The 24,476-nt window shown below is 48.8% G+C and overlaps 1 protein-coding gene and 1 long non-coding RNA gene across 4 annotated transcripts in view; one reads left to right on the top strand and one right to left on the bottom strand.

Annotated features, from left to right (window-relative positions):
• Positions 1-2,191, bottom strand: part of FAM120A (family with sequence similarity 120 member A) — a 47,683-nt gene extending 45,492 nt beyond the window's left edge. For both annotated transcript variants that reach the window (XM_063181828.1, XM_063181830.1), the window contains exon 1: positions 1,685-2,191. In XM_063181828.1, coding sequence (XP_063037898.1) covers positions 1,685-2,158 — 474 coding nt within the window. In that variant the 5' untranslated portion in view covers positions 2,159-2,191. The remainder of the gene's footprint in view (positions 1-1,684) is intronic.
• Positions 2,031-9,015, top strand: LOC134432960 (uncharacterized). Of its 2 annotated transcripts, none has more exons than XR_010031436.1 (3): positions 2,031-2,159; positions 4,771-5,449; positions 5,542-9,015. It is a non-coding gene; the product is annotated as an uncharacterized LOC134432960 (long non-coding RNA). The 2 variants fall into 2 exon arrangements; XR_010031437.1 differs by lacking the exon at positions 2,031-2,159 and adding an exon at positions 2,977-3,079.
• Positions 9,016-24,476: the final 15,461 nt, after the last annotated feature.

Here is a 24,476-nt window from a genome sequence, read left to right as displayed (position 1 = left end):
CTGCATGGGCCCTAAAACTTTTTGCTGAAAGCACAAAACTATTTCCTAGCAACAAAAGGTCCCCAAAAATTCAAATGATAGGATGTTTTACTTATTGTGCAAATACCCACCATCCAAAAAATACAACACCATTTGGCTTCTACGATGACCAGGAAAAATGACTGCAGCAGACACGGCCACAACCTCCTCACTCTAAGCAAGGCCGAGCCCAAGGCATCACGTCTGGCAGAGCTACACGTGCCCTGCAAGAACGAGCTTGGCCTCCACTTCCAGTTTGTTCCACACACGCTTCGCCCGGCGCAGCGGCCCCGGCCTGCTGACCCAATCCCGGCCACGGCCCACAGGGTGGGACCTCCTCTGCCGAGTGAACTCAGCATGGCTGCGCTCCAGCTCAGAGCTCCTCCACACATGGGCCTGCCCAGCGAGCAGGGCACTACGAGGGAGCAGCACCATTCCCGCCCTGTCGGCAGAACTAGGAGAAACTTCACCCAAAGCCACCTGTGGGGTGAGCTCCTTGGAGAGAGGCCTCTGCACCCCAGGCCTGCAGCCCAGCCAGAATGTTTCTCATCCGCTGAAAGGCCAAATTACATTAAGGTGCTGCTAGTGATCGAGCAATTCCCAAGATAACATAATATTTTTCTACCGACAAAAGTAATTTAAGATAATAAAGCAAGAATATGTGCTTCCCTCCTGCTGCTCTTCCCTCCCCAGCAGGAAGGTGAGCAGGCAACTCCTAAAACTGCAGCTTCATCCCCGGGCTTGCTATTCCAGTGTCTTGTGTTTCAATATACACAATCGCTCAGCTGAACAGAAACCATCGTAAATCAGGAACGCCATGTGGAGAGATGCGACGTGGTCATATCCTGCAACCTTTGAAATCGTAGCCTTTGAGCGCAAGACGGCCATGAAGCCCAGCTCCGACATGAAGGGCTGTTTGTGGGGCTGGAAAACTGAGGTTGCCCCTTAAAATAAGGAGTTTAAAACAAGAACTGCCAGCTTGGCACTGCTGATTGCCCAAAACTATAAGTGACGCTGTTATGGAGTAAGGAGCCAGTTAGTCTACAACTGTTTTTAAAAGCTTGTTGATATTGAGAAAACGCTGAGAAAACACGAGAACCTCCATAAAGCCAAAAGTGGCACCCCTGCGTTTTTTGCAGCGAGCCATTTCCCCTTCAGCCCAAGTTTAAAACACCTCGCCTCAGCCGGGAACTTGTTGCAGATCCATCCTGTGCGAGAACTGATTAATTTTTTTTTTCCTCCCTCAATAATGAATTACAGAGATGCTTTTCGCCCACCCGCTCTCCCCTGCGGTACCACAGCCCACAAGGCAAGAAGGGACATTTTGAGTCAACGGAGCGAAAGAACATGGAGGCAGAAGCCGCCCTGCTGCCGGGCCGGGCCATGGGCGCTGCCAGTCGCCCCGCCAAGGCCTCCCGGCCTCCGGCCTTGGGGGGGCGGCGGGCAACGCCATGTAAATAAGCCAAAATCCCCCGGGGATTGAGGCCGCCGAAAGTTGTGCCGCCCCCGCGGGTCTGGGCGACATTTTGAGGCGCTGAGGGGAGCGGCTGAGGGTGCCCTCCCTCCCCCCGCGGGCAGCCCCCGCTGCCATCTTGGAGCCGGGAGGGAGCGGCGGGGAGGGGGCGCCGGGACCCCCGGGCGGGGGGGACTCCGGGCTCCTCCTCACCTTGATGTGGAAGCGGATGAGGGCCAGGCGGATGCAGTGCGCCATGCAGACGGGCGGCAGGAACCAGACCTTGGGCGGCGGGGTGCCCTTGTTCTGGACGTGGCTGACGATCTGCTGCGCCGTCTGGCGCTCGTTGCCCTGGCGCTTCACCCACTCGTGCAGCCGGGCCTTCTCCAGGGCGCCGTTGAAGAAGACGAAGAGCTCGATGTTCCCGTTGAAGCAGGCCTTGGCCAGGGCCGCCAGGTAGCCCAGCATGTGGTTCCACTGCCCGCCGCTCACCCAGTCCGTGTAGAAGCCGCCGTAGAGCCGGTGCAGGCAGTTGTCGGCGTCGATGAGGAGGCGCAGCGGGGTCTGGGGGGGCCGCTGGCGGCCCCCACCCACGAGGCTGCCCCGCGCCAGCTTCTGCAGCTCGACGGGCACTACGGCGCTGGGGCAGTGCTTCTCGATGTAGTCCTGGAATCCCTGCACTCCCATGGTGAGGACCGGGCGGCGGGCGGGCGGGCGAGCGGGGGCCCGGCGGCGGCGGCGGCAGCAGCGGGGTCTGGGCTCGGGCCGGGCGGCGCGGCGGCGGCGGCGGGCGGGCGGTGGGAGCGGTGGAGCCGGGTGGGAGCGCTGGCTGCCGTCAGTGGCCGATCAGGGGGGAGTTGTATGGATTAGTGGGGGGCTCATGGCTGCCGCGGCCGCCATGTGCTGCGCTCACAGAGCCATGGCTCGGGGATCCGGGCGGCTGCGGCTCCGACTGCCGGGGGGCGGGGGAGCGGCCGGGCGCGCAGGAAACCAACCCGCCGCCGCCGCCGCCTGCGGCAGCGAGAGCGGAACGGGCGGGACTTGGCGGCGGCGCCGCTGCCACTCACACACCGCGCGGGGCCGCGGCGGGAGCGCGGGGAGAGCGGAGCGCCCTCGGCGCCGCCCGTGCTCGTAGCCCGGAGCCCCTCACGGCCCCCTGCCCTGCCCTGCCCTGCGGCTCTGGCCCGGCCCGGCCCGGCCCGCCCGCCGCGGCCGTTGCATAACCCGGGCATGCGCGGGAGCGCGGCGGAAGCGAGTGGCGGGGAAGGGGAGGGGGCCGGAGGCGGGGAGCGGCGGGGGAACCGGGGCAGGGGTCTCCCGGATCGGCCCGGCTCGGCCCGGTCCTGGCCCCGCGCTGCTGGCCAGCGGCGCTCCATCAGGCCCGCGGCCACTGTGGCTGACCCCGCTCGGGAGAGCGGCGCCCCGGGCACCTGTTGCTCGGGGGTGTTGGGCCGTGCAAGGGCGGCAGAAGAGGTCCCGCAGCGCTTCGGTTCCGCCCGGGGAGCCGGGGGTCTCCCGGGCCGGTACCGCGCCCGCCCTGGCCACAGCGCCTCCGGTGAAGGTGACCGGCTGGCCTGGCCTCTCCCGGCTGAGCGTTTGGTGCTGCTGGTAAAGCTTCCAGATCGTAGAATACCCGGAGCTCGAAGGGACCTGCAAGGGCCATCGAGTGCAGCCCCTGGCCCTGCACAGACACCCCAACAATCCCACCCCGGCTGTCCCTCAGAGTGTTGTCCCAATGCTCCTGGAGCTCTGGCAGCCTTGGGGACATGACCAAACCCAGGGAGTCTGTTCAGGGCCCCAGCGGCCTCTGGGGGAAGAACCTTTCCCTGATGTCCACCCTGACCCTGCCCTGGCCCGGCTCCAGCTGTTCCCTGGTTGCTGTCCCTGTCCCAGAGCAGAGATTGGAGCTGCAGCCCCTGGAGCTGTGACCTCAATCTTCCCTTCTCCAGCTGAGCAAACCAAGTGCCCTCAGACACTCTTTGTAGGGCCCCTCTGGCCCGTTCGCCATCTTCTTAGCCCTCCTTTGGACATTCTCTAATTGCTTAAGATCTTTCTTGTATCGTAGCACCTGAAACTGCACACAAGACTTGAGGTGAGGCCGCAGCAGTGCAGAATAGGGATATGCAATCACCTCCCTCAATGATTTTGGCAGCCTTTTCACCTTAGACATGCATAAAGTGGCAACTGCTTGCATCTTGAGATCTGCCATCCACAGGGCAGCCAAACTGTTGCCATAACTGGTAAATGAGTATAAGTATCAACTACCAGGGAAGAAACCCATAAATGAGCATTACTATCAATTACTGGAAGAAACCTGCTCTTCACTGCACAGGCAGTGAGGAATTAACTGTCTCCGGTTGTACCAGAAGAAATTATTTTTTAAATGGCCAAAGTGCCCAAGCTCCAGAGGTTGCCTGCAAGTTTATCATTGCAATAATACCACAGCACCTGAGCAGTTCTTTGTTGTTTAGGTGTTGGAAAACTACGGAAAGTGTCAAACTGCTGATGCTGTATGTTCACATGAATATTTTATTAATGAGGAAAAGCATATTGTTAATGAGATTTCAGTCATGCTGGATTGACACCCACAGTAAATATTCCCAGCAGGGAATAGCTGTTGCAGCAGGGGTGGGCCAGCTCACTCCCAGGCAGTGAGTGCCATGGATGTGTGTCTGAGCCCAACTGGTGCAGCATCAGCATGATAGAATAAAGAATCCTGGAAAAGCTATGGAAGTAATCAATGACAAGTGCATGTTTCTTCTTGGAAATCTCTTTTTGCAGTAATCTGAGAGTGTGGTTTCCTAAGTAAATATTCTGATCTCTTTCTGAACTACTTTCCCCTTAGAACTCTTAGATTACCCTATAAGAATAGGTATGCTCTAGTAACATTGAAATAATAAAAGCATTTGGAAGGAACTTTGAGGAACGCACAAAACATGGTAGGAGGCTAGTAGTGCTAATAGAAGGAAAGTGGATCAACAAGAAAGAACTTCAGAATTTCAAACATCCTAAAAAATCACCAAAATTTGGTCAAAATAACAAGTACTGCCATACATGAGGTGCCTAAAAATCAGACTTTCAGACAGCCCTGCATGTATCCAATGCTCCAGCAGTGCAAAACTTGATCACAAACAAGCCATTCTCTAAGTAGCCTTGTGAGCAATAACTGAGTCAAGAAGAATTCACTTCTTGTTGTGAATTGTCTCACAGGGTCTTTAATTTCTATAGTCTTAGGAATGGCAAATAATCTATAAATAAATTATAAATTTGCTTGTGTCTTTTTCTGTTTTGTTATTTAGGAAGGAAACTAGTCCAGAGCATGTGCCACCAGGAGCCTGGCTGTTAGCATCCTTGGAGTCAGGGCAGCACAGCAGAACTGAGCACTGCCAGCTTGTGCTCAGCCACGCACACAGCCCTCCCTCCCCAATGAGAAGAGAGAGGAAAAGCATAAGGGGAACAAGGTGCTTCCAGAACTTATTTAATATAAACTAAAAGTTTGGCCAGACAAGAAGACAATGGAAAATAAGTTAAATTTATGGCAAAACAAAATTACTCTGGAAAGCAGGTAGATTAAGCTAGACTTAAAGAGCAATTAATCAAAGACACAAGGCAAATAAAGTGTTTTTTTCATCAACCAGCAGCAGAAAGCCTGCAGGATTCATCAATCTTCTACTTCAGCACTGAGACACGTGTTCCACAGTTCCCAGATGTTGGTTGTGTCAGGGAAGGGTTAATAACAGTTGGTGTTAAAGTCAGTGACTCATTATCCAACCTGAACAGAGGCGATTTAGGAGTGGCTCCCTCAAAGGAAGGAACTGAACAGTCATTAGGAAGAACTAACGAATAGCCATGTCAGAGCAAGAGCAGAGATGAATGTTATCAGTTTAGTCGTGGTTCTTCTGTTAAGGAAGGTCAGTCCCACAGCAAGATGAACATGGACACAGCCTGTGGAACAGACTGGCCACTGGGACCTGAAAGGTACGTCTGCCTGGGGGGAATAAATGCATACATTATCCATGGGAAACACTTGTTCAGTGTAATTTCCCTTAATATTTCTCCTCTTTTCTCAGCCTGGTGTATCTTGCTGTGGAGATGCTGCCCCAGAAGTTCCCTGTTCTTGCTGCTGTAGAAGAGCTCCCAGCCTTCACCTCACTGCCAGGTCTACAAGTGGCCGTGGGCTCACCCTGTGGGCAAGTGCTTTTCTGCATTGCTACTTCAGCACTCACAGTTCTAGGCATGCTGGTCACTTAGTCGAAAAAAGTTGCAAAAATAAAAGAAATTGAAGAAAAATTGTTGAGGTTTAAAAAAGTGTTGGGGATAAAGTCTGTCACTTACTGCAATCTTGCTCTGATTTTGTATCATCGTATTTGCTACCACCTGTGACATCCCTTTCTTGTCTCTTATGTTGCTGCAATTAAACTATACACCATCACACTACATTTATAGAAGGAGGTTTTTCATGTTCAGATATCTCCACAAAATATCAACAAGAACCATCTTGCTTGAGCAATAACTTTTTTCAAATCTCTGTGATACTTTGGATGGAACATTTTTCTCTAAGGACAAAGATGTGCATGTAGAAGGCACATCACTGAGTTACTTAAAACATTTACTGGTCTCTGCATCAGCTCTCTAGGGACCACCAGTTCAAAGAAAAGATGATTCAGAAGGTAGCATACTTTACTGGAGCCACTGCTATGCTCAAACTCAAAATTTCTGATTGTCCATAGAGGCCAACCCTTGAGGGGTTTGGCCCTGGACATATGTGGGGTAAACGATGGTGTTGCTCCAGCAAACTTTTAGGGCAAGAAAATGACTGGCAGTGAGTCCTCTGAGTGCCTGGGAGAAGCAGGCTGGAGGAGGAGGAGGGGGCAATGACGCTGGCTGAAAGAATTCCTCCTTTCAGAGAACAAGCAGCGCTTTCACAGCAGTGGATGCTCAGCCACAGCACACACTACACAGATTACATCGGGGCCATTTGCTGCCTTTGATTAGTTTTAAGAAACAAAAGCATGAAAATTTTAAGTTCTAAAGTTGAATTTTCAAGAGAAAAAGCATAAATAATAAGGGCATTATGGAGCAGGCAGTGGGAGCTGGTGGGGAGCACTGCAGCCTCAAAAACCTGGAACAGTAGTGTGCTGTTCCTGTGGCAGTTGTGTGAGACATACAAAAAGCAAGTATTTAAAGCCTATTCTACTGCAGTTCTTGCAGGACCATTGATAATATGATGAAAAGATACTAATAGAATGCTGCAGGTTGATGTTATAACAGATAAGAGGCACTTGCCAGTGGTATGGTGAGAGCACATCTGAGCTAAAATACATCTACTGTGGCCATTTCAGAAGAGCAACGGTTTACACCCCCAACACTTTAAAAACACGTCATTTTTGTTGGCATTTATGAAATTAACAAAAGTATCTCAGGCATGAAAGAAACAGATTTAGCTTCCTAAATGTGGGTAGGGCTGCCTGGTTTGGGAATACCATCCATGCCAGACCTTTGCTTTCAGTCTGCTACAGCAGCTGAATTCCTCATCTTGCCCAAGTGCGCAGCAGCACGGTCTGCCAGCGTGCCACACGTAGACGTGGATCACTTTGTTCTTTGTCTTACCATGGTCTGCCCGTATTTCACCCCTACAGTTCTTGCTACAGAGTCTAAAAAGGAAGTATAAAAATCCCCCTAAATTTATTTGAATTGCAAAGTATAAAGTTCTGGTGCTGTGCCTGCTTGAATCAGCACACAGGATGAAGTGAGGTCCATAAATCCAGTGTTTTCAAAGTAGTAGCCTGGACACAAGGGATACTTTGTGCTGTTGCCTTTCCTGTCGCATAATGGCTCTGCCATGTCCATCCCAGAGGCACAGCCACCACTCCTGGGATAGGGTGCTCCTTGAGCTGCTGCAGTTGGAGAAGCAGACAATCCTCCTGTTGTCCAGAACTGGCCCACGAGCCACCAATTAGACTGCTGGGAACGACAGCATTCTGTTCAAAGGGCTGCTAATTGTATTTTAATGATGATTTAAATGCTGCTGCTGATAATTTCAGAGACATCCAGATCACTAATTACTCATAGTCTATGTTGAGCTTTAAGCAGGCGCAGGCACAGCACCGTAGAAGCATCAAGTAATGTCATTAATGTTCTCAAAGGCCTTCACTGCCCTCCCACATGTCAAAAGCATCATCTCCTGCTCCCAGGCCCAAGCCCAGCCCTGGCTGCTCACATCTGGGATCCAGCAGCCCAGCTGCACCACAAGTTCTTGCAGCATTCTGGAAGTAAGGAAAGAGAAACAGCGAATCAAAATTATTTACATTCATTAAATAAAATTCTACCAATATTAGTAAAAATTAGCTTACACCCTTACAACACCGCCACTTCAGATCATTTTGCCTTTAAGATAAAATACTCGCTCAGTTGAACTGCATCCCTGAACACAGTGTGGTCAGAGTGTTTGAATTAACTCGCCAGAAATGCAGATCCTAACAAGTTGCCTGCACAGCCAGGAAGAACATCAATCTGTTGGAGCAAGTCCAGAGGAGGCTGCCAAGATGGTCAGAAGGATGGAGCACCTCTGCTACAAGGAAAGGCTGAGAGCATTAGGGTTGTTCAGCCTGGAGAAGAGAAGCTTCAGGGTGACCCAGTTGCAGCCTTGCAGTACCTGAAGGGAGCGTACAAGAGAAGTGGAACGAGGCTATTTACAAGGACCCAGAGTGACAGAACAAGGGAGAATGGCTTCAGACTGACACAAGACAGGTTTGGGTTAGATATTGGAAAGAAATTAGAAATTCTTGGCTGTGAGGGTGGGCAGGCCCTGGCACTGGCTGCCCCATCCCTCAAGGTGCCCAAGGCCAGGTTGGACAGGGCTTGGAGCAACCTGGGATAGAGGAAGATGTCCCTGCCCGTGGCAGGGGTGGCACTGGATGATCTTTGAGGTACCTTCCCAGCCATTCAGTTCTAGGGTTCTCTGGCTCTCTCCTTGCCACTGCAGCAGGAGCAGTGATGTGCTGGAAACGTGGCCATCCTGCAGAGCTCACACAGCCAGAGCTGTGCTGCGCAGTTCGTCCAACGGAGCAGAGTTTCCAAGGCTGTCAAATCAATACCTGCCATAAGCATGAAATTCCTTCCCAAATATTTGCTTGTATTCTGTACAAGATGCTCATAGTGTGTGAAGGAATCTATTCTCCAGAAAAAATATTTAGAGTGCAAGTCACAGTTTTCCCCTTCAGAAATTCAGCCAAAACACACCAAATGTGCTATCCATGGGCAGTGTAGTGCTGGTCAAGATGTTTATACATAAAACACTCTGTCAGTGAGAGTAAAGCACATATCTTGCCTGTGTAATTGATATCTACAAATGGGGAAGCTGGCTGAGCCCTGTTCTAAAATATGTGCTTTTACAAGAATGTAGGTTAGCTGTAGTACAGTGGATTTTACATGCCAAACCTAAGCAGTCAGAATTTGGAAGAGACTTTTAATGATGCAGGAACAAAGGGGAGGCTTGTTTTTTCATTGGAAAATAAAATGCATGTAAACAAATCCTAATGCTGTTTGGCTTTTTTTGTGAAGATTTGTGTGAGATTAATCACTTTATAGTCCTAGACTGCATTAGTTTCACTAATGTACCCTCAGTTTGATGTGAGGTTTGTGGCCTAGGACAAGGAGGAGCTTGCTCCCCTCTCTGAGCAGGCACAGGGGAAGAGAGTGGGATCCTCTGTCCCCAGCAATGCTGTGCCTGAGCTGCAGGGGCACCTCTGCCTGAGCAAGCCCCTGCAGCAGCCTTGAAAGAGACACTTGTGCAGCTCGGGTGGCTGCTACAGAACAGGATTTGCATGGGGGAAGAATTTTACAGGGAATTTTTTGCAGCAAACTTACCTAAGAGTTTTACTTTTTATATAAATAGTCTGTCTTGTTGTCTGAGGAAGGTTTTAAGTGTGTTTTTTTGTGTGTCTTCTGTTTTCTGAGGGCTGTGCCAGCTGTGGCAGCTTTGGAAATGAGAAGTCATGAAAAATTCTTGCACTTTGTTACCAAGTGCTGGGTTTTTTTCCTTTTACATTGTTGATGGTAGAAACTGAGTAGATACAGGGGCAAATAATTCCTCCCTTTTCAGTTTCATCAAGCACCTGCCTCAGCCGCCAGCCTGCTCCTACAAACCCCACAGCTTGCACAGAGCAGCTGAGCTGAGCTGATGCCAGGAAAGTGAAGGTCTTGTAAGACAATGTTTAAACTTGTGTATTCCCAGCTTTTGTAATTACAGGTTAGTCATTTGGTTTTCATTCTTTTCAGCAAGATATGAGATGTTAGTGTCGTAGGTTTTCTGTCTGATCTTCACAGGTTACTTCCATATCTTCATTTATTCTTTCAAATATACATCACTTGAACTTTGTCCTGTGGCTTTCTTGTCTAAGATCAGTCAGGAAAATGTTTAAAAATTAAAGAATTAAACATTTTTGTATAATAGATAATCTCTTTTGCAAGAGATGAAAAGAGTTAAACCCTGCAAGCTTGTCACTCGATGACAGAAACCCTGACTTGTGAAAGTTGTACCCATATGCAGCCTGGCCTGCACTCAATGTCTTGACTGCCATGAAACCAGAAACATTAATGAGCATAAAACATTTGTAATCTAGTTCTGAAAAAGAAAAAAAAAAAAAAAAAAACAAAACCCAAGAAAAAAGGCAAATACTACACAGCTTTCATTTATGAGAGCATTCTTATCTTCCAGAAGACGTCAGTTTAATTCTCCAGTTACTCTCACTACACCCAGCAACTTTTTGGTCTCCCCCCACATAGTACAGCACAGGAGAGTGTCTCTTTAAATTAATTTGTAAAATAATTCAGGGCTGTGGGTGTCTTTGATCTGTTTCTCTCTGCTAACGTACAGAAGAGAAGAACATGTCGCTTAGCAACCCCGCTTAGCCAGCACTGGGGGAGGCAGGAGGGATGGATGGTCCAGAGCCACTAAAGGGGAAGATTAAGACCCATCAGGAAACTAAATTTGGGACAATCTTTCTCAAAACTGAAGCAAGCAAACATGGCTGTTTGCAGAATTGGGTAATCTCACTTTTCCCTCTTTTTTTAATATCCACTTATGGTCTATTAATAGCGATCTTCCAACCAAATGGGAAAATCTGGCATGGGATGGACAACACAGGGTTTGACAGCTTCAGGGCTGGGTTGCAGGTGAAGGGAACCTGAAGTTTAATTTTAAACCAGTTCAATAGATTTTAAGTAGAGTTAATGTTGTCAAGACTAATGGTAATGAATTTCATACTGCAGGTTTAATCTTAACACTTCAAATAAATTCCGTGTGAGTCTCTTCCTCTTGTACAATCGGACAGCCTAAGTGTCCCCAGCCTGACTTATTCAGGGTCACTTACCTTGTTGTAAATAAACCCCAGAATTCTCTGAGTGGTTACCAGGCTATGATTCACTGGTAACTAGGTAACATCTTAGAGCTGCAAAAATATACCAGTTAGGAAAGTAACTTTGCACTGAGGCAGACAAGCTGCCCTCAGCCCTTTGTCCTTCTTGCAGCTGCAGGATGGTGACGTCCCAAGAGCCAAGGCAGGAGCAGGCACCAGCTCAAACCCTCCTGCTTGTGCCCTTGCTGACCAGTGCTGGCCTAGAGCAGACTTGATCGATTTTTTTTTCCCAAACATCAAATCCCACAGCAGTGTATAGCTGAGTTATGGAAGAAAAAATGATGCTAAAAACCTGTGACAGAGGAAGAATCACAGAACTATCCACTTCAGCATCTCACAGAGACAAAAAATAGCTCTAAATGAAACACAAGTAAATTGTTACATCTGGTCCTCTGTTAATGATCATAAAGATCATCCTAAATCTAATTAATTTTTGCACTACTTTCATGTACTAATCACCTATAGCTTATTAGTGAACAGCTAAGAGAATCCCTAAATTCCAATGGTTCAGGTTTCTTCCAGAGCTCAGAGCAGGCAATCCTGTGCTCAAGCTCTGTAGCAAAACTGCAGATTATTAGACTGAGTACCTACCTCTATCCACAGGCAGGAAGCTTGTCTAAACTGGCATCTGCTGAATATTCCAGCAATTATAAACATACCTGACAAGGGACATGATTGGACTCTGAAGTACCGTTGGTTTTGTCCAGTAAGGGAGGTGGTAAGTGCCAGTGCAGAGCTCATTCAGAGCTGAGGTTCTTAGAATAGTGTACTGGAGAACTTAATTCCAAAGTGACAAGATAGTTTTTATTACCCATATATAGTAAAGATCTGTACAGTAGAATAATGTCTTCAATGGGAATTTTACTGGTGACTGTAGGGGTGCCTGGATTTTACCCAGAATCTCTCAGTGTGCTTTTGTATTGGCCAATGCTCGTGTAATGTGATTCTTTGGAGAAATTTAATTAAAGAAAAATGTGTAAGGCACTTGGCATTAAGTGGCTTAAATTTGTTAACGTACAGTATGGAGAATAAAGCCCAAATTAGAGGCAAATAACACTAACTCAACTGTGAGCATTTCCATGAAAACTGCTTTAGTAAGAAATTTATATTTTTGTAGCACATATTTTCTCTATACTTTTATGATGATTTTCTCTATACTTCATGCTTTCAATTCTATGATCTAAACTAATTTAGAGGCTTTATTTGTGTCACAAGTGAAGGAAACCCTGTTGACTTTGTCTTTGCTCTCAGTTACACCACAGTTAACAATTCTTAACTGTAACTCAATACTGAGAAAGTAATTTTGCTGACTGCCTGAACTGAGGAGGAGGAAGAATCCAGCAACAGTGGAAGTCTTTTACTTGCACTTGTGTTTACAATAGCAGTTCATATATGTAATGGGTTTTAGGTTTAGGAAACAGAAATATGTCATATCCATAAGGCCAAGATGCTTTTTGTTGGAGATTCTTGTGACAAAGACTGTCTGTGATTCCTCTAACAGATAAAGAACATCTCCACCTTCTCGAGCAGACTTGGTGAGGCTGATGGTCTTGAGGAATATGTTTTGGACTACACTGACTTCCAAAACTGTACAATTAACATAGCTTTCTGCTTATGACATTCAGGTTCCCAAATCAGGATGATGCATGGAAAAAGCATGCAGATAAAGCATAATGTGCCCAAACATGTCATCAGAAACTGACTTCCTAAAGGTATGTCTCAAGTTGCAGAATACAAACAGATGTGTGATATTTTTCCATTTCAGAGCAATCATTAAAATATCACTATGATGCAGATTACCTTAATGAGTTCTTAATCTCAGCACTGACAGAGAGAGAGAGAAATCTAAATTTGCCAAAGCATCATGTTGGAGAACTCTCAGTTTAGAGCAGCGATTCTTGAAAATATATTGGCCCAGCTCACAGTACTGGGGCAAAAAATATTATCTCTGGCATGGAACCACACTGCAACAGCCCCTGTGTTCAGGGAAACAGCTCTGATCTAAAATCTATCAGACTATTTCTTTGTCTTATAATTTCCTCCTAAACAAAAATAGAATTATTTGGCTTTTTGTCATGATGTATAGAAAAGTGTGAAGTTAAAAATAAATCTCAGCTCCTCCTCAGTGGAGGGACAATGGCTGTCTTTTTAAACCAAAAGCTCACTGGTCCCATTACCTTCTGCTAAACAGTCAGGTATCACAGAAAGGTTTTTTGGTGTTTGAGGCTCAGTTTCCCCAGAGATCAATAATTACAGCAAGGAGAACTGCAGAGAGGTTGGACATCTTTACTGCCTGCAGTACTACCACCACATGTCTGACTCCAGCACCAGGCAGCTGGAATATAAATGGACTGGAAAATTCACTGAAATGCATTGACATTGTATAGATGCAGAATTTGAAAGGATTGTGAGTGTCTATTTCTAAAAGTAAATTAATAAAAGACATTGTAAGGCTATGAAAAATACTGTGTTGTATAAACGAAGATCAGGAAATTCTTGTTTTTCTCACAGTGTAAGGAGCACAGGCATTCACACAAAGAGATACAGTGTGCAAAAATATGCAAACAAACCAAAGAAAGCCATTCCCTGCTGGGTCTCACTGTGTCCTGACTGCCTGGTTCAGCTGAGTGGGGACCATGGGCCAGCCTGCCCAAACCAGCCCTGCTCTCACTGAAATCACCATGAGTATCACCCCCATGGTCCTGCAGCTCTGAAAATCTGTGACTGGAAGCAAATGGTTCTGAAGGAGAGAAAAAACAGGTGCAGAGAGGTCCTTGTCCTCAGAAAGCCTGCTGAACCATGCCTTTTTCCTTGGAAGGAGTCATATTTACATGGCAAATTTACATGTAGCGGTGACAGTGACAGAATATTTCCAAGAAAGCGGAATTATTAATGTTTTGGCAGTGTGAGATTGTTTTTTTCCCAATTGCAAATGTTGCTCCATCTGCCACAAAACCATTAGTTCCAACAGCCTGACCTTCCCCATTAAAGGGGCATCACAACACATCATGTTTGTGGCCGAGGTATGAGGAGGGGAAGGTGACACCAGTGTGTGACACACTGCAGTGCTGTGCCCTGTTGGCCAGGAGCTGGCTCTGGGAAAACAAGCCAGCTGGGGAGGTGTGAGGTGTGTCTTCCTTCCTCTTTTCTGTGTGGGAATATTAAGTTAGTTGCTTGACATCATCTATGTTAAGATTTTGATAACACCACTGGCTTAAATCTGAGTTATACCATAGAAATACTGGTTGGACAGGACCTTTAGATCAGCTCCTGCATTCTGCTCAAAGCAGGACTGAACCAACTCTGGATTATGTCTGCTGTCGTTTTACCTGGCCAAATGTTTTGTACCCTGCCCTGGGTAACCTCTTCCCTCTGCAGTCCTCAACATTTTCAGATTTTAAGATCATGACCGGTCTGTCCCTGCAAAACACTGTTTTTAGCAAAACATCACATGTCCACAAAGATACCTTCCTGATTTCTTTTTTGAAATATGAATTTTAATGAGGATAAAAGATATGTGATTGCTTAAACCTAAAGGAGACATCCAACATAAAAAAGCAATCTTAATTCTAAAATGGCTCTTTTAGTGATGGCTTGTAATCTATGCAGTTTTTATCTACTTGATACTCAGCTTAGTTTGTATCTAAAAAAAAATAATTAAATGAGAAAACTATTCCTTTGATACACATTAAGTTATTCAGTTAGTAAATTAGTGAATCTTACCCTGTTATTAGCTATTAGCATGTTACACCTCTTGATGTTGCTCATGAAGAACGCCTATGGAAATGAGAGAAAAAATTGCCTTTTGAAGTTTCTGCCACTTGATATGTTGACATTTCTTTTAATTTGTGACTGTCCTCTTGAATTCCACTGTCTGTTTTTATGAAAGATTCTTCATTTTTAATTTTTTCTCCCATTGATCAGACTTTTTTTGAATGGGTAACTCTCAAAATAATTAGCCTTTCAAGGAAGCCATGTTCTCTCCCATTCAGCACTCTTAGCTCTTTTTCACTAGGGGACTTTCAAGGCCTGGTTAACCTGTCCTGCTGCTACTGAAGACAGCAAGGATGTCGCTGCAGATTTCAGGGACAGCAAGAGCAGACCCTGTGAGTGAAGAAACACCATTTGCATTCACTTTGGTAGATGGCTGTGTTCTAGGAGAACCTACAAACAGTTCTTGGGGCTCCAGGGAGGCAGGAGGGAGTAAAATGAGTGAAAGAAAACAAGGCATGTTGCCTTCTCTTTTTTCATCCTCCTTATGGTCTAGGTTTCCATCTTCAGAAGATTCCATCAGCTGCAGCAGCTGTGCTAAGGAGCCTCCATTGGATTGCCCTGTTCACAGTGCTGGAGACAAAAAGTTCCCTTTTATTTGAAGTCAATGTATATTACATAAACGTAAACTCATTCACACCAACAGTCACTCTGTATCTGAAGCTATCTGATTGTTTTCATCTGCAGGTATGCACAGCCAGTTTCAGTGAGGTTTTATTCTGTACCTCAGGTTTCTACAAGTAACAGAAAATAACAGTTGGTTGTTTTGACGCTGCTGGTCCTGATTTTGCAGTCCCTAAAAACCAACATCTTCCTCTGCAATAGACACATTTTTGGGAAGAAATAGACCAAGAACTTCAATAGAAGAAAGGCTCAGAAACATCAACAACACTTTTCAGGAAGAAAATCAATATGAGATTAATGAAATTGAAAAAAAAAAATTACAAATAAAATCCAAGGTGATCCAACACAAGTTGTAAAAGTCATTGTAAATGGCTGACCAAAAAACCGTCATGGAGCCATAATTTAAAGGGAAGCTTCACTTTGGAGAAGAGTAATGTTTATAGAGAAGCTAATTTTATCTTTTTGAATACTACTAAAATACCTATTGAAAATAACAAGTTGTAGTCCAAAATACTGCAGTGCAGCTCAGAGGAGAGCTAGCACAGGCTATGAACTGGCCTCACATGGTGCTCTATGTCTGATACCATAAGAAATACACAATTTCAAGAGCCCAGGCAAGCTGAATAGGTAGAGGCCTGTCCTTGCTGCAAGGATAGTTTTTGCTAGTGATGTCGGTGAATTGATGTTTTTCTCTGATTTTAGCCCATGAAAATTTAAATACTGAGCCAGGAAACCCATACAAGTTATGCTGCATGTAATACCAGTGATTTTTAAACACATTTGCTTAGGAGGATTACTAAATGGAATTTGAACAGTGGTTTATTATTGGAAATTATTTTTGTTTGTTTATTCACTCAGTTTTCCTAATTGTGCCATGTTACTTTGCATGGTAGTCTGCCTCTGCTGTACGAGGACACGATATGCACTTAAGCCTTTGGGCATATGAGGTGAGTTGTTTCCCTTCCCCATTCCGCTGGAAAATCAACAAAAGCAAGCCTTCAATAGCATGAATTCCATTATGACCCGCCTTAGCAGGCGCCTAAATCCTGCGATGATAATTTATCTTCGAACTCCTTAGTAATGGCGCATAATTAACAAGTAAGCTGCAGGAACACGCAGTAGCTCTGTATTTACCTGGTATTTGCCGTGCAGTTGTGGTGTAATTACAGACATTATACCTGCTCTCTAGAGTAGAAGTACACGGTGTACCTCATTGTGTGCTGTTCCACAGCAGCAGAGCAGAGCCCAGCGAGCAGAAGTTCCCTTTGCAGCGGTGGAGGGGGCGCGGGCAGGGAGCGGAGCGGAGCGGCGGCGCCGCGGGGCTGCGGCCGGGAACGCGGCCGGGAACACGGCCGGGATCACAGCCGGGATCACAGCCGGGATCACAGCGGGGAACGCGGCCGGGAACACGGCGGGGATCACAGCGGGGATCACAGCCGGGATCACAGCCGGGATCACAGCGGGGATCACAGCGGGGATCACAGCCGGGATCACAGCCGGGATCACAGCCGGGATCACAGCCGGGATCACAGCGGGGATCACAGCGGGGATCACAGCGGGGAACGCGGCGGGGATCACAGCCGGGATCACAGCGGGGATCACAGCGGGGATCACAGCCGGGATCACAGCGGGGATCACAGCGGGGATCACAGCGGCGATCACAGCCGGGATCACAGCGGGGATCACAGCGGGGATCACAGCCGGGATCACAGCCGGGAACACGGCGGGGATCACAGCCGGGATCACAGCCGGGATCACAGCCGGGATCACAGCGGGGATCACAGCGGGGATCACAGCCGGGAACACGGCGGGGATCACAGCCGGGATCACAGCGGGGAACGCGGCCGGGATCACAGCCGGGATCACAGCCGGGATCACAGCGGGGAACGCGGCGGGGATCACAGCCGGGATCACAGCGGGGAACGCGGCGGGGATCACAGCGGGGATCACAGCGGGGAACGCGGCGGGGATCACAGCGGGGATCACAGCCGGGATCACAGCCGGGATCACAGCCAGGATCACAGCGGGGATCACAGCGGGGAACGCGGCAGGGATCACAGCCGGGATCACAGCGGGGATCACAGCGGGGATCACAGCCGGGATCACAGCCGGGATCACAGCGGGGATCACAGCGGGGATCACAGCCGGGATCACAGCGGGGATCACAGCGGGGATCACAGCCGGGATCACAGCCGGGAACACGGCGGGGATCACAGCGGGGATCACAGCCGGGATCACAGCCGGGATCACAGCGGGGAACGCGGCGGGGATCACAGCGGGGATCACAGCGGGGATCACAGCCGGGATCACAGCGGGGATCACAGCCGGGATCACAGCCGGGATCACAGCGGGGATCACAGCCGGGATCACAGCCGGGATCACAGCGGGGATCACAGCGGGGAACGCGGCGGGGATCACAGCCGGGATCACAGCCAGGATCACAGCGGGGAACGCGGCGGGGATCACAGCCGGGATCACAGCGGGGATCACAGCGGGGATCACAGCCGGGATCACAGCCGGGATCACAGCGGGGATCACAGCCGGGATCACAGCGGGGAACGCGGCGGGGATCACAGCCGGGATCACAGCGGGGATCACAGCCGGGATCACAGCGGGGATCACAGCGGGGATCACAGCGGGGATCACAGCGGGGAACACGGCCGGGATCACAGCGGGGATCACAGCCGGGATCACAGCCGGGATCACAGCCGGGATCACAGCGGGGATCACAGCCGGGATCACAGCGGGGATCACAGCGGGGATCACAGCCGGGAACGCGGCCGGGATCACAGCCGGGATCACAGCGGGGATCACAGCCGGGATCACAGCCGGGATCACAGCCGGGATCACAGCCGGGAACACGGCCGGGATCACAGCGGGGATCACAGCCGGGAACACGGCCGGGATCACAGCGGGGAACGCGGCGGGGATCACAGCCGGGATCACAGCGGGGATCACAGCGGGGATCACAGCGGGGATCACAGCGGGGATCACAGCCGGGATCACAGCGGGGATCACACCTGGGATCACAGCGGGGAACGCGGCGGGGATCACAGCCGGGATCACAGCCGGGATCACAGCGGGGATCACAGCGGGGATCACAGCGGGGAACGCGGCGGGGATCACAGCCGGGATCACAGCGGGGATCACAGCGGGGATCACAGCGGGGATCACAGCCGGGATCACAGCCGGGAACACGGCGGGGATCACAGCCGGGATCACAGCGGGGATCACAGCCGGGATCACAGCCGGGATCACAGCCGGGAACACGGCGGGGATCACAGCCGGGATCACAGCGGGGATCACAGCGGGGATCACAGCCGGGATCACAGCGGGGATCACAGCGGGGATCACAGCCGGGATCATAGCCAGGAACACGGCGGGGATCACAGCCGGGATCACAGCGGGGATCACAGCCGGGATCACAGCGGGGAACGCGGCGGGGATCACAGCCGGGATCACAGCCGGGAGCACGGCGGGGATCACAGCCGGGATCACAGCGGGGATCACAGCCGGGATCACAGCCGGGATCACAGCCGGGATCACAGCCGGGCTGCCATGGGGGCTCCAGCCGGGATCACACCTGGGATCACAGCCGGGCTCCAGCCGGGCTCCATGGGGAATCACAGCCGGGATCACACCTGGGATCACAGCCGGAATCACAGCGGGGATCACAGCCGGGAACACGGCCGGGAACACGGCCGGGATCACAGCCGGGATCACAGCGGGGATCACAGCCGGGCTGCCATGGGGGCTCACAGCCGGGCTCACACCTGGGATCACAGCCGGGCTCACACCTGGGATCACAGCCGGGATCACAGCCGGGATCACAGCCGGGATCACAGCCGGGCTCACACCTGGGATCACAGCCGGGAACACGGCCGGGCTCCAGCTGGGTTCCATGGGGGCTCCAGCCGGGCTCACAGCCGGGCTCCAGCCGGGCTCCAGCCGGGCTCACACCTGGGATCACAGCCGGGCTCACAGCCGGGCTCCAGCCGGGCTCACACCTGGGATCACAGCCGGGCTCCAGCCGGGCTCCAGCCGGGCTCACAGCCGGGCTCCAGCCGGGCTCCAGCCGGGCTCACAGCCGGGCTCCAGCCGGGCTCCAGCCGGGCTCACAGCCGGGCTCCAGCCGGGCTCCAGCCGGGCTCACACCTGGGATCACAGCCGGGCTCCAGCTGGGTTCCATGGGGGCTCCAGCCGGGCTCCAGCTGGGTTCCATGGGGGCTCCAGCCGGGCTCCATGGGGGCTCCAGCCGGGCTCACAGCCGGGCTCCAGCCGGGCTCCATGGGGGCTCCAGCCGGGCTGCCATTGGGGCTCACGGCCCGCCCGCTGCTCTCCGGGGCTTGGGCTGGGGCCGCCGCCTTGCCGGGACCCGGTCAGCTTCAACAGGCGCATTCAAAGGCAGGCAGGCGGAGTTGGCGCTTTTTACTACAGCAACTTTCCCCTCTGACGTATACTGTAGTCAGTTTCTGTACTATGGAAAGAATCTATCTTCTCAAATAAACTTTTTAAAGTTTATTTGATGCTAGCGCATCCTCACTGCTTTGCCCTAAAACTCCCTTGGTATCACAATACCAAATGTGAAGTTGCAGCACGAAGGTGCTGGGAAAAAAATACCAGCAAGTGGCGAAAATTGCAAAGAAATAATGCTGTGCCTCTGAGTTGATCACATTTCGTGTGATTCAGCATAAACTATAAGTGAAATTAAATTTAAAGTTTCTATTATGATTGAGATCCACATCTAACAGGAAGGGGAATACACATCATTTGGTGCAGAAATAGCTGTGCCACTGCTCCAAAGCATATTGTCCACTCCTGCATGCAGTATTGCCTTCTCTGAGGAGAATGCACAGGCCTTTCTAGAGCATGGATACAGCACCACGCTAGTTAAGCAACGCAGCAGAAGAAATGTGAATTTATTTGCTGTTGCCAAAGAGTAAAATTTCACTTCAGTAGACAATAAAACCGTGTAAGAGTTCCCCGTTCTGCTCTGGGTGGAAGGAAAAGTAGAGAGCTTTTCTATGTTCAACTTCATAATAATTTTCCTGTCTTGAGGGACTTGGTTTCTGAGTGCAGAGTTAACAGATGCTCACTGTGAAGGGCCAGCAGTGGGACACGACAGGGCATCAGCTCTGCTGTGTTGATTTCCAGCTCTGTGTCAGCAGTGCTCAACCTCATCACCAAAAGGAGATACAAATTGCCATTATACACTGGAACGAATCACGGAGATTTCACTCTGTGCCAGTCAGGGCTCTCATGGTTTTTATGGGTTTTTATGGGTTTTTATGGGTTTTTATGGGTTTTTATGGGCTCTGCTGGCCTTGGCAAGGCTTTCCCACCCCAGGGCTGGGCTGCATCTGGCACCCAGCTTGTTGGACAAGCCTAAAACTGATTGTTTGAACCTTGCGTTCAGGGAACTTTGATGCATAACATCAATAACTTATTTCTGTCACAAACTACATTATCTGAGGAGTTGTTCACGAGCAGTGAGAGTTAATATTTCAGTCCATCTCAGGTGGTGCTGGTTAAGGACATGAACACAGTGCACTAATTCTTTTCTGCACTGACAGATTTAAAAATCATTTCAGAAGAAGTTAGAGAACAAAAATAAAATAAAACTTATTTTCCAAAATTCATATTTGAAAAAATGGTAATTGGTTTCTCACTAGCAGTATTTCTATGTGGATTTTTAAATTATATTTAAATTTTAAAATCTTTTAAATGAAAATCTTTTATTTTTAAATAAAATCTTCCTGTTTTCATAGTGGACAGTAAGGAACAACAGAAGAGATGCCTGTCCATGTCCCATTTACAATCACAAACATCATCATCCATGAATTCCATGACTTTTCCGTTTCCATTTTTCCTGCTTAACATCACAGAGTGCTGGGGTGGTGGCTGCAGCAGCTGGAATACGAGCACAGCATTTCCCTGGCACACCAACCAGAGCCAGGCCTGTGTTTTACAGGTGCCTTCAAAGCAAACATTTCAGGCCAGCTGTGAGACTTGGATGTGAAATTCGAAAGCTCCTTAGCTCTGGCGTACCACAGCACTCAGGCTTTGACTTTTACCTCCTGTTCCATATTGTCAGAGCCAGTCCAATGCTTCTCTTTGTGAGAGGATGCAAGGTTCCCAGCCCAGCTCCCACTGAAAGGTGTCATCATTCCTTTGAATGTTTCTCTTAAAAGACAGTGTTTTACAGCAGCCTGGAAGAGCACTTTCCTCCATCTAAAAAATGGAGAAAGAAGAACTTTGCACTGAGTCCAGCATGGTCCTGGTCAAACTCTTCAGCTGGGCTTGTTTTTCATTCAAGTGTTACAACAACCAGGAGAATCCTGCCATCATTTCTAGGAATGAAGTAATTTTTAAATGGTGAAATTGTGCATAATTTCAGTTGTTCTTAGGGAGAATACCCAAGACTGGCTCTTTTGATGTTTTGTTCACAGAAATAGACACATGATGCAAGTGTATACGTACAATGAATGGAGTTGGGACAAACGTTTGAAGACTTCTTTCAACAAGTTGCTTACAAGTGATCTACAGCAAGAGTTACTTCCAGAATGGTTTCTGCACATGTGTTTGGAAAAAATATATTCAAGCCAATCAATCTGCTTGTGGACAAATAATGAAAAGAGAAAAAGGAAAAATTTCTCTAACAAATATGAAACTGCAAATTATTCACTCAGCTCAGTTGGCAACAACCAATTTTTGTGGTAGTAGGAGCTCATGGAGTAGGAGGTAACTGTGTGAGGAATGATTGGTTTGGTATCTTATATTGCAGTTCTGGAAGGGCTTCAACTTCTAATTTAAAAGCCATCTCCCTCCTTTTACCCAGTAAAGAAAACAAAATGATAGTTGATTTCTGTGAGCTGTTTTGGGCAGATAGGATCTATTTTATGTCCTCTAGACACTGACAACAGCTAGCTCATAAGAAAGAGCAGTTATTTATTAGAAAAGATCTCTATTGCCGGGAAAAAAACCCCAAAGCCTGCCTAGGGAAGGACATTGCCATCACAATCCTCTTTGCATCTTCCAGGACAGACATGCAATGGGTCTAAACTTGGTGCACCTTTGAGTTGTGGAGCCTTGTGTAAGCTGCACCTCCAGCGCCCATTTTTCGGTGCAAACGCCGATTTACTTCCCTCTTGGAAGAACACAGAGCACATCTGGGACATCTCTGAGCTAAGAGCACCTTCTGCTTCTCTTTCCCTGCTCCTGGGATGGAACCAGGCACCCTTTTGGTGAGAGGCTCTGGGATGCTGCAGTGGGATGCCAGCAGAATTGTCTTCTCCAAAGGAAGTGACCGCAGCGTGCTCTGTTTATGCCTGTGCAGTGGTGGATGAGAGTTCAGCATTCAACTCTCCTTAACTCCTTCCATGTGTATTTGTGGTTGAAAATGTAACTCCTGATTTATTCCTGAGCAGGCACACGCTCTCTTGTGGCACAGCAGATGCAAGGGAGCCCGCTGCATCCCTACTGCTTCACTTCACAAAAACCTTAAAATGCCAAAGCCATAAATAGGCATTATCCCACAGTCTTTGGCTGAATGGTCTCCAACGTTACTGCAGATCTTAGTCACAGTGAAAGCTTCTACAAGCTACTTTGAGCTAATGGCAAAACAGTTTTCCTTTAAAGCAGCGATGTGTTCCTTTCCACAAATGCTAATTGGCGTGGTTCTGTTGTAAGTTCTGGCCTTAGTTACACTGAGCTTGAGTTAGCTTGTTGTAACTTAACCCTAACCATTGACCAGAGATTAATTTTACCCTTCCTGCGGTTTTAGAGAGAAAGATACTGGGACTGAGACTCTTTGATGTCACCAAAGTCAGCAATGGCAAAAAGGTGCATTTCTGCAAGAATGTTCTAGGCAGCCTCCTCAGCACAGAAGGATGTGCTGAGATGGGGATGCTCAGGAGCCATTCCACCAGCCCACCAGGATACAAGATGAGGATAGCTGCATCCAGCCGAGCTGTGCCAAAACTACCTTGACTTCCTGCCTCTTACATCTTTCTTTCCACGCTGCAAATCCACGAGTGCTTGAAATATCTGTGGCTGGCAATGCCAGCCCATGGCTGGTGAACATCCTACCCACTGCTGGTTCTCTCGGAGCCCTTTCTACAGCACCTGCCTCCTTGGGACAGCAGCTGGGGCATACAGTAGCTCTTCACCTCATTGTCATAGCACAGCTGAGATGTTGGGGGACTAACTTCAACTATTTCACTGCAGGAGAGCTTTAATTCTGAATATTGTAAGAATATAGACAAGTTTCTCAACCTGCTTCAGTCTGTGAATTGCAGATACATGTACGGGTTGTTTGATCCTGGATACAAAACCCACCACTGCCCTCTGTCTTTACCTTCCCCATTCCCTGCAATTTGTGAATGTTTGCCTAGAAAGGGTAAGAAAAGATTCAGTTGCTGCAGAGCCTCCTAAACACACCAGCTTTTTTGTTTGTTTGTTCAATTTGCTACATATGATTACCTCCACTGAGTTTCTGCCAGGCAGAATTTGCAACTCAGTTACCCCACGAGTGTGCTGCAACACTGCCAGGAATTGAATATCACCGGTCTTCATAATCGCTGTTTTCCCAAAGACCAGGTGTAGCAGGCAGGCTATTTTGGGCTAGAAATGGAAATCAGAAAATGGGATTTTCTTTCCCTGCTAGTTCCTCTCCTGGGAATTGTAGTCCTTTTCTCTGTGCACATGCTTTGGTTGTTGGGATATTGGTAATGTGGGTCTCTCAGGGCATCTGTCCCCCGAGCCTGTTCTCAAGCGCTGCAATGCCAGTGAACGTGGGAAATCATTCCCACCGGTACCCGTGTGCTGTTTGTTGATATAATATCACATATTAGACCAAAACCAGATCGGGATAGCCTGATTTACCCCATGAGTCTGGTGACAGTGATTCAAAAGTCAGGTTTACAAAGTAAGTAAAGGTATTTCCCAGCTACCTGCACTTCCTTTTCTAATAGTGGTAATCCCTCTGCCACTCTCAGCTTTGCAGATTGCCTGCTGCCTCCTGGGGATGATGAGTCCAGTCATGAATGCAGGCGCTCCGGACTCGCATCCTGTCCGTGTCTGGCCTTGCCTTCAGTTTATAGCACAGACATTGCCATCTGAATCATCCATATCATGTGGATCTAATGCAAGATCTTTTCATGGCCTTTACATCTGAGAAGTTCCAATTATCA

This window comes from Melospiza melodia, assembly GCF_035770615.1.
Source record: "Melospiza melodia melodia isolate bMelMel2 chromosome 10 unlocalized genomic scaffold, bMelMel2.pri SUPER_10_unloc_1, whole genome shotgun sequence".
In the NCBI taxonomy this organism is placed as follows: domain Eukaryota; kingdom Metazoa; phylum Chordata; class Aves; order Passeriformes; family Passerellidae; genus Melospiza; species Melospiza melodia.
The sequence above is the reverse complement of the archived record's forward strand: the minus strand, read 5'-3'. Positions and strand labels throughout refer to the sequence as shown.